The sequence below is a fragment of the Mytilus trossulus genome, chromosome 1 (assembly GCF_036588685.1).
Source record: "Mytilus trossulus isolate FHL-02 chromosome 1, PNRI_Mtr1.1.1.hap1, whole genome shotgun sequence".
NCBI lineage: Eukaryota > Metazoa > Mollusca > Bivalvia > Mytilida > Mytilidae > Mytilus > Mytilus trossulus.
This window is the reverse complement of record NC_086373.1, coordinates 48,073,072-48,088,806: the sequence shown is the minus strand read 5'-3', so window position 1 is coordinate 48,088,806 and position 15,735 is coordinate 48,073,072. Positions and strand designations below refer to the sequence as shown.

Here is a 15,735-nt window from a genome sequence, read left to right as displayed (position 1 = left end):
ATCTTACTTGGTATTCCATAGATGCTCAAAATTTCCCACAGACTTCCCTTGTGTATGCTATCAAAGGATTTTTCGAAATCTACAATTCACAAGCAATTTTCTCTGCAACTCACAAAACTGTTTAGATGTTTTGTAGGACAGATTTGTGGTACATGCAGCCGCTACCTGTTCTGATACCAGCTTGATTTATCGTAGTTTCTTATCCACAGCTTCTACAATTCTTAATATAAGAATAATGTAAGACCTTACTTGGAATGGAAAGTAATGTGATTCCCCTCCAATTGTTGTAGTTACTTTAATAAGTATCCTGATTTGGGTATTGTTATGATCTTGCCTTTAGACTCGGACTACTATAACACATAGTAGTCTCAGCTTTAGACCAACTCTTAGGAATATCCTCTTGTAATGTTCTCATATCGTTTTTAATACTTGGTGCGAGTTATCCACTTCTCTGCATTTAATTGGTCTGTGTCATGTGCTTTTCTGTATTTTAACCTTTTAATGACTTTCTGTATTTCTTGTTTTGAAGATGGATCTATGTCTAATTACATGGGTGATTCAGGAAAAATTGCTAATTGATCCTGATCTTTTCGGTAAAGAACTTCTTTTAAATATTCCTTCCATCGTAAGTATTTTTCTCGTTCTATTGTTAGTAAAAAGTGTTGTTTTTGTCTTCAATTGGCATGTTTATTTTACCCTTTTTACCACTTAGTTAATTGGTAAATCTGTCCTATTCTCTGATTTGAAGCTGCACTTTCTGATCTATTGCTATATCTTTCATAAACTCTTGATTTTACGTGTAACTATCTTTACCTTCTAGTCGCATTCTGTATGTTTCCTGTATACAAAACCTTGATTTCGAAACACTAACTTATGCCAGGGATAGATTACCTCAGCTGTATTTGGCAAAACTTTTTGAAATTTTGGATACTCAATGCTCTTCAAATTTGTACTTGTTTGGCATTATAAATATTTTGATATGAGCGTCACTGATGAGTCTTATGTAGACGAAACGCGAATCTGGCCTAGTAAAATTATAATCCTGGTACCTTTGATAACTATTTTGTTCTAAGCTTTTCTTTGATCTCAGAACGTGTTCCACATATTTTGTTGTTCATCTCTTTTAAATCATCTATCAATTTCCACGTTTCAGGGTTATCCATTCTTAGTGTGCTTGTCTTTTAAAACCTAGTACCTTTTTACTGGCTTTAGCGTAGATTTTAACATCTTGATCAGAAACACCTTTTTTATGATGTGCTGTTACACCACTGTCCCAAGTGAGGAAAGAGGGTTGAGCACGTATAAAGCTGTTTAACCTTCATAGAGGTCCATACACTTATATAAGCGGTATTGTCCTAAAACAAGAATATGCTTGTTTTTGGTCCCTAATTCCATAAACAGTAAGGACAATAACCCACAAAATTAATCCCTACCTTCCTATTGTTGTATGGAACCTTGTGGTACAATTTCATTGAGAACTAGACCTCTATACTCCAGTTATTGTCTAGAGACCAAAGGTTAACAGCCAGAAGGTCATAACATTATATGAACACAATTATTTTGCTGTCATATAAAAATTCCATCTTTCAGTAAAATATTGAAATGTTTCTCTGAGTACTGCCTTTTGATCATGAGGAGCTTCAATCTGTGTGTGTTCTAAAACTCCATGAATGTTTGATAAAGCTATTGATGGCTAAAACATTTTAACCTAAGACTGTATTTAAATGTTTAAGGAAAAAAATATGTCTATAGAATAGAAAAGTACTTTTGTTCATGACTACACATGCATTTTAATTAAAAGCTATAAGATAAGCAACACAAATAGAGATTGTATAGATTAATCTCACAGAAATTGAAGTCAAAAATGTTTTCTCACACAAGACCTTATCCAACCAACTTAGTAACTTTTCTATGTAATGTCCTCTAAGTTAATCTGCCCATGTATGGCATTGGACTGTACAATAGAATGTGCGTATTTGAGCAACATACATAATTCCATTAAAGGAACTACAGATAAAGTTGAGCACAACCAAACACCTTTTAGTTAAACACAAAATACTTTGCAACAAATTTTATTAAAAATACTAAATAAAACAAGAGGCTCTCAAGAGCCTGAATCGCTCACCTTAATTTTTTTGGTTAAATCTCTCATCAATGATTATTTTGGCTTTTCAATTTATTTAAATGTTCTTTGAATCGTCCTATTTTCTTCAAAAGCAAAAAGGGGTCAATTGACAATTTTGGTCAAATTGACTTATTTGTAGATCTTACTTTGCTTAACATTTTTGCTATTAACAGTTTATCTGTATCTATAATAATATTCAAGATAATAACCAAAAACTGCAAAATTTCTTTAAAATCATCTATTCAGGGGCATTTTACCAGAAAAACCAGTAACCCAATGCGGCTGAAAATTTCAGGACAGGTAGACCTTGGCCTAATAAATACTTTAACTTCTTGTCTTATTTGCTGTAAATGCTGGAGTTTTTGAAATATAAGCCAAAAACTGCATTTTACCCTGTGTTATAACAGATATATCTAACTAAAAAAACAACCCTTTTTGGGCATAAATATTTCAAATGTACCCAAGACAGCCACAAATTCATCTATTAATCTAAATGCATAAAACAAGAATGCCACTATAAAATAAAATTTCTTATTCTGAATGATGTTAAACTTCTGAAGTCATAAATAAGAAATAAATAGATGTTACGAGACAGTATCTCCAAAATTTAATTATTTGTAATAAAGCACAAATGAGACAGTATATATCAAACAATAACATTTTGACTAGTTTTTGTACAATATAAACATAGTGGTACAATGCGTAGTATGTTGTGAAAAAAAAAAACTTTTGGCTAACAATTTAACATAACTAAGAAAGGAACACATAAAAAATTAAAACATTTGTATTGTTTATAAATAGTAAAAGGCAGGGTGTAAAAAGAAACTACAATGTATTTCGTTCAGATGTTTTCACTTCAAAATGTCAGTTGCAAGGAAAATGGTTTGTTTTCTTCTAAAATAAATCCTCTATAATTTGGTCAAGGTTTATATACAGCCCAAACATTTTTCTTAAAATGCCCTGTACCAAGTCAGAAACATTGCAGTTGTTATCAAATAGCCAGTTTCTGTGTATGTTGGATTTGTTTTTGTTGCAGTTCAGTGTATATGTTGTTCTGTTGTTTTTCTCTTAAAGTTGATAAGTTTCCCTTGATTTTGATTTGTAATACTAAATTTGTTTTTGCTTAATTGATTTTATGACGATTGATCACAGGTATACTACTGTTGCTTTTATTTAGCTAGATTTTACTTAATTCATGTAAGGAAGACCGTGGAGTGTGGACCAAAAAGAAAATATTTCACAATCAAAGAGTTCATCAAATATATGAATATTAAATAGTCATTTTTGTTGTAGTCTATGCACTTGAGCTTGTAGCTAAAAATAATAAAAATTCTCTCAATTTTGCTGATTTTTTTTATAATCTCATCAGATTTGTAAAATTGGAATAACTAATAATAACTTTATGTAACATACAGTTATATCACCTGGGGAAAAAACCAGGCTGCTATATCAATGTCACCTTTGTCAAACTACATGTACATGTATAAATACAATAAATAACTGCTAGTGATAAAGCATCCATGGATGCTGCTTCAATAAATGATTATAATACAATAATGTTTTTTAAAATTTTCATTTTGGGTGAAAAATGACTCAAATTTCAGACCATCTATTCGATGATTGATAGTGTGGAATTGATGATATGTGAAATATTTTGATATGTATTTGTTTTCATTTATTTGTACAAATATTAATTATTTTTGATTGTGTTTTAAAAAAAAACTGCAAATTAGCACATAAAATAACAAGGGATGTACATGTAGTAGTATTTTTCTAAAGGAATCTACCTGTTAACATTTTTCGATTCTATATGACAGCATACATATACATATTTATTCAGCATCTTACAGTTACTAGGAACAAATAAATAACATGCATTTGTAGGTTTTTAAGAAGTGAACACAAATAATAGCTTTATATAATTATCATTTTTTAGTATTTTTTTTTTATTTCAGTCAGTATTTTTGGTATAAACAGAAATTTATTTTTGTAACATGGATGGAATTCTTTCTGTGATTAATGATTACCTGATGAATGGATCATAACTACAGTGTTTTTTACGGGGGACTACTCTTTTTTTTTCTCAAATAGTAAATTCCTTAATGTACATGTACTTGGGGCTTACATTTCATATAAGAAACATAGTTTTCAAAGAAGCATAATATCACTGGATAGAAATAAATATGAAACATCTTTTGAGGAGGTAATTATATAATTGACAAGTAACTGATTAAACCAAAATAAAAAGGATTATGAAAAATGATAAAATCATAACGAAATACAAACACAATGTACATCATTTGATCATGTACATGTCATGTACAAACGTATGTCAACTTTTTATATAAAATATTGATCCTTCTAAATGTTTGCAATTGCTTAATTTTAAAAGTCTGCAACATGTTAAAATAATTATTTTTCAAATTAAAATGTCCAAGTGTATTTTTTTTAAGAAACTTGTAAGTGCAAATGTTGATGAAGTGGAACATAAACCAGGGGCAGATCCAGGTTATATCGTGGGCATGAACCTTATAATTTTTATCCTCAAAAGAATATTTTACCAATTTAAGGGTGGCACACACTGACCCACTACAGCCCTGAATATGCCCCTGTAAAAGCTGATGAAAAAAAATCATTTTCATCGAAGAACAAGTTGTTCTTAATTTCAAGATATGTGAATGTCTTAATATTGCAAATAAATTGTAATTTCTTAAAGTTCTGATTGTAACATGCATGCTAAATAAATAATTCATCAACAATGATTTAAACTGAGAGACCACATGCACGAGATAATAAAAACTTGTAAACAAATAAGGGACCATAGGCACAGTCTGTGTCTTTCATTATATTTGAGAAGTTAGGAAAATTTGCATATATGATAATCAATAAATGATAATGAACATGATGAATGAAAATTTTTCTATAACTGGTTAAAAAAATACAATGCATAAATGTAAGTACATGTAACTTGGATTTCTTAACCCTGGATTAAGACATTCATATATTCTGATCTTAGCTCAAGGTACAAACATTTCAAACATTGCCATTTTTTGAAATATCTCCATCATGTACATGTGAACTAAATTAATTGACAATTAATTTAAATTCTACTTATAAATACAAATGAAGATGTATCCTGCAATACATGTATCATGAATATATCAATATTAGGGACCTTGGAAAATATGATTGTACAGATCTAGACATACATGTATAATAACAATTATGAACACAACATAGCTAGCTCTCATGGAATGTACTTTAAAAAAAAAAATTTAAAAAAAAAAAATGTATTATGCGCAAAATAAATCTTTATTTTTTTAACCAAAAAATTAAATGGCATGATAAAATAAATGGCAGGATATTTTCATTCAGGAACTTCTTATATTGTTACCGTATCATCCACATGTACCATCCAGTTAATTTTCTAATCATTCTTATAGGATACTCATTTTGGTAATGCAGTATTAAAAAAAATACATTGTAGCATTAGAATTTGTTGTTATGACAAGACAAGTCACGATTTAACATTCACTCCAAAATTTGGTTGCTTAATTGCCCAACTACAAAGTGTGCCAAGTTTTAATTTTTATAATCTGATTTGTAGGTTTAGCACAGATTTTGTTTAGACAAATATGACTTCCTCTTATCCTTGGACCTGGGCAATCAGCATTATCTGTCTGTCTTAAATGTGGAGACCTAAAGATATTTTTTCTCAGGAATGTGCAAGTTGTTTCCACTTGTTTGATTAGTTGATAGCGTTTTATTTCATAACTTTTTATACACTTTTCCTTTTTGAATATTCCTTGGCGTTCTGCATTTTTATTATACCTTTTCACAATTGATCAATGTAAAATTATATCACAGACACTACATTGTAATTAAAATGCCCAAAGAAAAAACACTTACAGTTACAGTGACTAGAGATACTTTGTACATGTATATATATAAACATCAATCAATAAACTATAATATCCAAAAACATTAAGGAAAATGAGACAACAATAAATACATGTAAACAACATGAACAATAACTACTAATAAACATTTCTTAAACTGTATTCTAAACTGGCAAACTTTCTACATCGTGTGAAAACATTGGAACAACTTGGATTATTCCATTATTTTGTGTATTTTGACTATTTTCTGATAATGGTATATCTTGAACATCCTCTGGATCTCTACATGTAGCATCACCAGATGGCACCACTTGAGCTGAATGACGACCTTTTAAACTTGTTAAACTCATAGTTCTCTGTGTGACCCATTCTGTCAGTGACTGTTCTTTAGGCCTTTGTTGTAGAATTTGTTGGACACAAGCTCTAAATATGGACGGAAGTTCAGATGACTGGGGTTCATTTAAAAGTGAATCTCTAAACAAAGCTAAAATGCTCCCACATTCCTCTGGTTTTACTTGATAAAATAACTCCTCCAGTTCTAAACGTTGTAATTGGGGAATCGTATACCCTTTTGGAGGAGTAGTAATCAACCAACTATAGTCTACACCAGTCTTTTTTCTTGTTTCTTCTTGTTCTTTGTCAATTCTGACTTTCTCCAGTTCCTTTATATTGTAATCAAGTTCTGACATCAATGAATCAGCAACCATTGACTTCTCATTTCTGGTAGGAGGTTTGCTCTGATCATTTGATACTAGTGTTTTCCATACTGATTTTAAAGGCATCATCTTCAAATATGAAACAGAACTGAAAAACAGAATAGATCTATAAATCATTTAATTTCTATGAAATAAATATATTGACAATTTAGAAAGAAATAGTATGCCATCATATGACACCATACCAATACATGAATTACATTTTAAAGTACTTAATCAGAGTACAAAAATGTAATTTCGCCTATTCGCCTTAACTTACTTAAGTAAAAATTTACAGATCGATGCAATACATTCATCACAGTTCATGAAAAATCAAACTTGAAATAGGTCTATTTTACACTTCTATAAACTTTTGTTAATATACATGTTGGAATCTATATATTGGCAGATCTTTTTTTGTATATATGTAAATAATATGTTGTTATGATTTTTAGATTTCTATTGAAAAATATTATCATCAGGCATGATAATACATGTAATATATAATAATATAAGTATAAAATGATTTTTATATTTTTCCTTTAACTGTTTATCATATATATACATGTAGCTGGTGCTAACTTATGATGTCTGTTAAACATGTCAAATGTGTATCTTGTTGTATGAATCTGTACAGTCATTATTACTTATAGAAATCTATTTCTAAAGTTTTTGTTTGTTTGTGGTATCTTTACAGTTCAGTAATATTCTATTTTTTCTTACTTAAATAAGTAAAAGATTAATCTTATCTTCTTTTTCTTGAATTCTAAGGACTTATTTGCTCTAATAGAACTTTAAATTTTCTGTCCTTTGCTAAACTAATCATTTAAGTGTAATTTCATAGACTATGATAATCTCATTTGTCTGTTATCTTCAGAATACTGCTCATTTCCAAGCCCCAATGAGCAATTTGTTAAGGCTTTACCCAAATACTGTAGATATTTACGCTAAATGTATAAGTTTCTTTGTTGAATAAATGAGATGAAACATTGAACTCTAGCAAAATTTTGAACCAGCTGGGAAAAAGCACTAAAGGAATGTTATAACATCTCAAAACTGAGAATTTTTGAGGTATTGTAAAGTTTTTACTTATATACAAGTAATTTTTTAGAAAAATTATGGGGAGATTATTCAAATATTATAATTTACTTATATAAGTATATATATATTTTTTACTTCTCCAAGTAAATAAAGATCACTTGTACTAGTATAGCTCTAACTGACAGTACAATATTAAATCAAAACAAAAGACTACAGTAAAGTTCTATACGGCACCATGCAACATGATGTACACATCATTTCACCAATCTGTCCACAGGCATTACTCTGGTGCTATCCAAAACTCATGGTATGAGTGTTTCTCATTGCTGAAAGACCAACATTGACTGTTGACTGTTAATTGATTATTACCCCTTTATTCTAATAACATGTCCTTTTTTCACTTTGGAAACAAAACCATGTTCTTATTTAAATAAAATATACATTGTAGGCTGCACTTGATTAATGCCACAATAGAATTTACAATGTCAGTTGTATTTTGAACAAAACTTAAGATCAACATGGACATTTTTGTCGGCGTTGCTTGCTAGTAAATTAAATCAAATCATTCTAAAAGTAAGTTTAAATGTATATCTTCATCTTTTATCGTTAAACATGTTCATCAAATCAAAATGGCTGCCTTTTGCAATTGAGATTATTGAGTGTATATTATATTTGTATCCCTTTCAAAAAAAAATAAGTAAAGTTCAATGTTGTCCTAATCAAATCGAAAGAATTCTGTCATACCATGCTCTATGTTCATTTTAACATATGGGTATATATAGGCATAAATTTGTCAACATTTAACACCTCACTTTATCTCAGCATTACATGTATGATATTGACAAAAATAATGTCTACCCATGACCATGTTAAAATGAGCATAGAGAATGACATGAACAAATTGTTTCTTAATTTTAACAGGAGTGGATATATTTGTCTCAATGGCTATCAAACACTGTCTCCATATTTTCTATATAAAACTTATATGTTCATGGATTTCCTCATTCATGTACGTACATGTACATATCCATATGTCACAATAATAATGTAAGTACAAAGATGTATGTCAACCAGGGTCACTTACATGCCAAAATATAGATTCCTAATGTACACTGCAACAAGTGTGTTACGATATTTCTCCACTGGAGACAGTTTAATTTTTATTATTTAAAGTGCAAGGCTTGCTGATGAGCTTTTTACAAATTTAAATTTAACTGCTGAGAGTGGAGATAATGGAATACACAAGTTTAAGTGTCAAAATCTGTTTCTCTAATGACTATTCCCCCTTCTTTTTCAAAGATTTTCAGAAAGTTGAGTTCTTTATACATATTTTTGTACATGTTATATGCGACAACACCATCGGAAGTAACCATGCAGGATATAAAACGTGCAGCAAGAGAAAGTGTTTTGAGAAAATGGCAAAACCAATGGGAATCAAGTCAACGTGGCAGAAATTATTATAACTATCATCAGAAAGTTTGTAAAAAAATACTAAAAGATTTACCATCCAAATGGTCGTTTTCAATTATTACTAGTTTGAGAACAGGTTATTGTGATCTAAATGATTATAAATCCAAACTCATACCATCATCAGACAAAAACTGTTCCTGTGGAGAGCCAGAAACTCTAGAACACAACCTTTTACATTATTCTAACTATATATGAGGAGGCTAGAGAGAGGATGAGAACATCTATTTACTTTATTACAGGAAATATACACATGGATTTAGACACCTTACTAGGAATCGATGAAGAAGACATTAATAAAGACAATCGAAATGAGATATTGTGCCATCTGGAAAATTATTTAACGGAGTCTGGTAGATTCAAAAACACTATACAGCAAAAAACACTATAAATCTAAATCAAAATTAAGTCAAAATTTTTTAAGCAGCAGCCACCATTTCAATTAACTACATGAGTGAACATTACATATGTGAAGAAACTGCAAAAGAGGAAACGTACACAAGTGTTTACAGTGTCATTTGGGACACTTACTAAACAGGTTGGGAACAAACCCTCTCTATGGTGATTATACCTGTATAGAGGGATAAACCTTCTATAGAGGGATAAAATTATACCTCTATAGAGGGGTATTTTTGTTTAGACTGGATTAAAATCAAAACAGGGCAGAATGGCATTCTCTGCTTATTATGGCAGTAACCTGCAACAGTTGTTGCACCAATTGATGTACTTAGTTTAATATGCACATGCCCAGTTTGCTGCTTATCTGACTAAATATAAAATCTATTGTTCACCATGATTGAAAGCTGTGATGATCAAGTAATTTCTACTCACTTATGCCTCACTGAACAGAATTTCTATTGTTAGATTTAACATGAAATTTAAAGGTCAACTATTCCTTTTGATGTTGATCAGGTGTTCAGATAGGTATACAATAGATTTCAAGTTTTGTCACTTTAGCAGAAAACGGGTTATCACAATTTTTAGTAAAGTGCATATGTTGATGCACCTACTGCTAGAGATTATAGCAAATATAATTAGAAAATGACATTCTGCCCTAATTTGCTTTAAATCCAGTGCAAACACAAATACCCCTCTATAGAGGGATAATTTTATCCCTCTTAAGAAGGTTTATCCCTCTATACAGGAATAATCACCTTCCAGGGGGGTTTGTTCCCAACCTGCTAAAGACTAAAGACTCACCAGGCATGGTCGCCTATTTTATAACGTCTCAATAGGACAATTCAGGAGAAACCAAGAAATTTTGATGTCATTATCAAATTTCAAGAAATCATTTGCAGAGAACAGATCTTTCACTAAATTCACTTATTCCAGAGAAATAGTGTTCACACACCGCTCAAGAAATGTGAAAATAGCACAAAAATAAGGGAAAACATGTTTTAGAATTGGTGTAATATTTTTTTCCATTTGTCTAGATAAGTAGTTGTGCGTTAAATTTTATGTGAGACTATGGTGTGGTCAAGGATTTGTATAGAAAGACTATTAAGTTGTTTGTGATAGTGTTTTCATGTGATAATTTTTGGTATCGGGACCGTTCGCCCTAGTAACATGTTCGCCCTGGGTCCGTTTGCCCTGAGTTCGTTCGCCCTTAGAGTCCGTTCGCCCTACTAAAAATATTAACATTCAGGCATTGAAGTTGAATAAACTTAATCAGATATATTTCTATGGTATATATTCTTGAAATTTATGGAAACATGGAAATATCTAAAAGTTTATGGCTTGTTAAGGATCATTAATTTATTGTTTTATGACAAAATAATTCGGATCACTGCTTAATGTGATACCTGTCTTTTGATGGATTAATAACAATTATTATAAAAACAAATTTGTTTTGATAATATATTCAGCTTGAAATTAATTTTTAAAAAATGTACGAACTGTAAAACAGATTTACAAGTTCATTCATTAAAATACTCTGAGACTAGTCTAAGTTATACTGCATACATTAGTGAATGACTGAATACAATTATTTTGTTAACAAGTGTAACGGAGGGGGTCGGTGACGACACCTCCCGGGACGTGTAGCGGCCAGTACTTCGCCCCTATTCGACCATTGGGATACCTGATATCAGATTATGGCTGAACAACAGACAATGAATCAAATGAAACTATAATTTTATTCACAAATGTACAGTAAATGCATGAATATTAAACAAAGTCGGAAATAAACAGGAGTCAGAAAACTTTCTAAAATGGAGTTCAAAAATAAAGTAATTTCAAATGTAAAATGAAAAATAGAGTGTTCCCAGAGTTAGTCTTTTAAATAAAATAAGGTAAATTTGCTTCGCGTTGTGTTTTAAAGTAGTAAAATTGCACCAAAAAGGGGTGACTAACTCTGGCGAACTGCACCGAAGTGGTGGCTAACTCTAGACTCGATTAGTACTAATATTAGTTCCGGCGAGTGTTTGGAGGCCTGTGCAAGGCCGACTCCGACTGAATATCAAATGATATCCTAAACTTGTCATTAATCAGGAGAACTTTAACATAAAAGGTACTGAAGAAAAGTTAAATAAATGAATATTCTTAAAACATTATAAAAACATCAAAAGTTAAATACTAAAACAGTTAAATTAACATTCATTACTTTTATCCTACTATATTTAAATCAAATTTAACTTAAAATAAACATTTAAATACTAAATAATTAATCTGTCCAAATTAAGGGGAATTAATCAGGCACATCAAAGCACATCTATTACAATCCTCCCCCCTTAGGACAAATATTAAAGAAATTAATATTTGGGAAAAGAACTATTTAAAATAGATGTGTTGAAAACAATTAACAATATAAATCAATGCACATAAAATGTCAATAAATGTCACAAAAATGTCATATAAACACACGGTCCAACCATCGGAAAAGTTCCACACGGTATAAATGTCCAGGAATAGGCGGTAAACACAGTTTATAAAGTACAATAATCCATAGCATATATATCCAACGGTAAATGGACACAGCATATGTACAGCATTCTACAAATAGTCCTTCAAACGGAAACGGAATGTAAATACGGCTAATCTGCATGGTTCAAGTTGTACCAGGGATAGTCCACCAATTGTTGATCTCACAAAAAACACTTTTAACATGTGTTTTCGGGTTCTAAAAGTCCATCGTTGTACCAGGTTTAGTCCACCATTGTAGATCTCACAGAATCACGTTAAACATGTGATTCCGGGTTCAAGATGATCAAACGTTGTACCAAAAGTAAGAAAGGTGTTCTCGATACAAGAACGGCTTACTATATCAGCTGGTTGTCTTTGCACATAAACTAACTGCCACTCAATAGATTTCTGCCATGACTTTAAAAAGTCACAAAAGGAATACCATAACCCAATGAAACAAATTTATAACAATAAAACTTGTTCAGAGAGGTTAAAAATCCAAATAAATGAGCAAACTCATAAATAAAACTATTCCAACAAGAAACTAAGCTACAATCTAAACAAACCAACATCTAAAGAAAACACAATCTAATCAAACAACGTTTTTGAGGGTGGTTTCGATAACAAAACCGGCCCATTAACGTGACCAAGAAAAACAACAAATCCAAAAACTTTGAAACTATGCATACCTATTAAACAATAGTATAAACTAACAAAATAAGTAAAATACTAAATATACAAATTAAAACAAATAAAACATATTATATGAAAACTTTAACTGGCTTATCCTTCCAACAAGAAACATCATCCATGCTAGAAATCAAATAATCAGATAAAGAACAATGCAAATCAGATGGATATAAACTTTGAACTCTTTTGACAACTCTACATGATTTTTTCACATTCTTATTACATGTATTAACTGAAGTAGAAACTGGTTTTTCTGGTTCAACAACATGAACAGAATTGACACTTTTACAAACTTTATTGGGACACTTAGCTCTGATATGTCCAACTACCAAACAATTAAAACATTTTTTTACTTTAAACTTCTTATAAACCAGCTTTTTAAGAACTTTGACAATTTGATCAAAACCAGACTTCAAACAACTAAAATCTAAACTTTCTTCACTTTCCTCAATTTCGCATTCAACAGGTTCAACTGTCAAATTAAAAGACTCAAACTCTGTAGCCAAAAATATAGCATCGTCAAAAGTTGCAGGATGCTTAAAATGGACAAACTTTCCCATTTCCTTCTCTAACTTTCCAATAAAAAGATCCATAAAATAAGTTTGCATACTTTGAAAATTATCTGGATATGCACGATGACATAAAAGTTTGAATCTATGTCCAAAATCGAACACAGATTCATCTGACAAAATTAAACAACTATTCAGTTGAAATTTATAAAATGCTATCCTTTCCTTAGGATTAAAGCGTTGAAAAAGTAAACTTTTCAAAAAATCATAGCTTTGCAACTGAGTTGGAGTAAGAAGACGTAAAATAGTTCGTGCTTCTTCTCTTAAGTTTATTACTAACTGAAGAGCCATTTCAGATAAATTCCAGTTATTCCAAAGACTAACTGCTTCAAATTGAATAAAATAATCTTGTACATCGGCACTAACACCGTCAAAAGTACAAGGTTTCTGTTCAAACTTTATCATTTTTAAAATCAAAAATTGAACAAAATCAAAATAAATGTAATAAAAATATTCAAACCAAAACTGAGGGATCAGGTATCCTGGTCACGGCACCATTTGTAACGGAGGGGGTCGGTGACGACACCTCCCGGGACGTGTAGCGGCCAGTACTTCGCCCCTATTCGACCATTGGGATACCTGATATCAGATTATGGCTGAACAACAGACAATGAATCAAATGAAACTATAATTTTATTCACAAATGTACAGTAAATGCATGAATATTAAACAAAGTCGGAAATAAACAGGAGTCAGAAAACTTTCTAAAATGGAGTTCAAAAATAAAGTAATTTCAAATGTAAAATGAAAAATAGAGTGTTCCCAGAGTTAGTCTTTTAAATATAATAAGGTAAATTTGCTTCGCGTTGTGTTTTAAAGTAGTAAAATTGCACCAAAAAGGGGTGACTAACTCTGGCGAACTGCACCGAAGTGGTGGCTAACTCTAGACTCGATTAGTACTAATATTAGTTCCGGCGAGTGTTTGGAGGCCTGTGCAAGGCCGACTCCGACTGAATATCAAATGATATCCTAAACTTGTCATTAATCAGGAGAACTTTAACATAAAAGGTACTGAAGAAAAGTTAAATAAATGAATATTCTTAAAACATTATAAAAACATCAAAAGTTAAATACTAAAACAGTTAAATTAACATTCATTACTTTTATCCTACTATATTTAAATCAAATTTAACTTAAAATAAACATTTAAATACTAAATAATTAATCTGTCCAAATTAAGGGGAATTAATCAGGCACATCAAAGCACATCTATTACACAAGTATCAATACATTGTATTCCAGTATTCTACTGCAATCAAAGGGAAAATGATGAAATTGATTGCGGCAATATCAATATTCGGTGAATTTTTCAACAAACTTCAACATATTTTGTTCAAATACTTAAAATTATGCCACTAGACAACAATTAGAAAAAAATATTAATCAGGGCGAATGGACCCTGGGCGAACAGGTATCAGGGCAAACAGGTACAAGGGCGAACGTGAATCAGGGCGTACGGACCCGGATTCATAATTTTTCTAGAGTAGAGATATTATAAGAGTTGGGTATTTTGATCAGATTCTTACAAACCTGTACAGCACTTCACTCTTTTTCTCGATGTCACAAAATTGTCCTCCTTTTTCTTTATTTACCCGGATATGTATAAATGCCTAATTTCGGTAAAGCGTTAAATTCATGATTCCAAAATAATTCTCCCCATTTTGACAGATTCTCTAGAACGTATATGTCTTACGACTTTTGATTGGATGAACGAATTTTTATAGCCAATCAAATTTAATCTTACTTCCGCATTCAAGGAAATAAATTTATTTGTCAACAATGAGTTAGAATATCCCCCGATTCTACCACGAAGAACCACGATAAGCACCACGGACTTTATCAATAAAATAAATACATTTGGTCATCTATGAGTTATATAATGTATACGTAGAGATTAAGATACATCAAATAATCATTAAATAAAATTAAAAAAAAAAAAAAAAAAAAATTAAATCGAGTTTTTTTTTATATGGACTAATCAAGGATTTGTAGACTATACAAATCCTTACAAAAATTAAGCACCACCAAAAAACAAACTTAACACCACGGGACGTAATTTCCCTCCCAATGGTCCAACAGACGGCTTTATGGGTCTAAAACTCTCTCTTGGAGTCTTAGTTAGTTTGAAAGGCCTACAAGCACATGTGGTCAAATTAAAGATCAATGGGTCTTTTAGGATATATTTAATCAAATACAGATTTAAGCACCCCAAAAACAAACTAAACACCACGGAAGGTAGCCTCCCTGCTTTCGGTCCAATAGACAGATAAAAGGGTTTAAAGCAGCTCTTTGGATTCTAAGTTAGTTTGTAAGTAGATATAGGAAGATGTGTAAGGCTCTTTTGTCCA

At 31.0% G+C, this 15,735-nt stretch overlaps 2 protein-coding genes across 3 annotated transcripts in view; one reads left to right on the top strand and one right to left on the bottom strand.

Annotated features, from left to right (window-relative positions):
• Positions 1-2,935: 2,935 nt before the first annotated feature.
• Positions 2,936-15,735, bottom strand: part of LOC134726092 (protein RD3-like) — a 26,703-nt gene continuing 13,903 nt past the window's right edge. The window contains exons 1-2 of one of the 2 annotated variants that reach the window (XM_063590491.1): positions 14,980-15,078; positions 2,936-6,828 (exon numbers count right to left, since the gene is read on the bottom strand). In XM_063590491.1, coding sequence (XP_063446561.1) covers positions 6,189-6,809 — 621 coding nt within the window. In that variant the 5' untranslated portion in view covers positions 6,810-6,828; positions 14,980-15,078 and the 3' untranslated portion in view covers positions 2,936-6,188. Of the gene's footprint in view, positions 6,829-14,979; positions 15,079-15,735 lie in introns of those variants that run through there. The other variant, XM_063590498.1, reaches the window with a different exon arrangement.
• The window catches only part of LOC134726108 (protein BRICK1-like), a 22,928-nt gene continuing 22,294 nt past the window's right edge, over positions 15,102-15,735 (top strand). Inside the window, exon 1 of the mRNA XM_063590509.1 lies at positions 15,102-15,169. Within this exon, the coding sequence (XP_063446579.1) occupies positions 15,167-15,169 (3 nt within the window). The 5' untranslated portion in view covers positions 15,102-15,166. The remainder of the gene's footprint in view (positions 15,170-15,735) is intronic.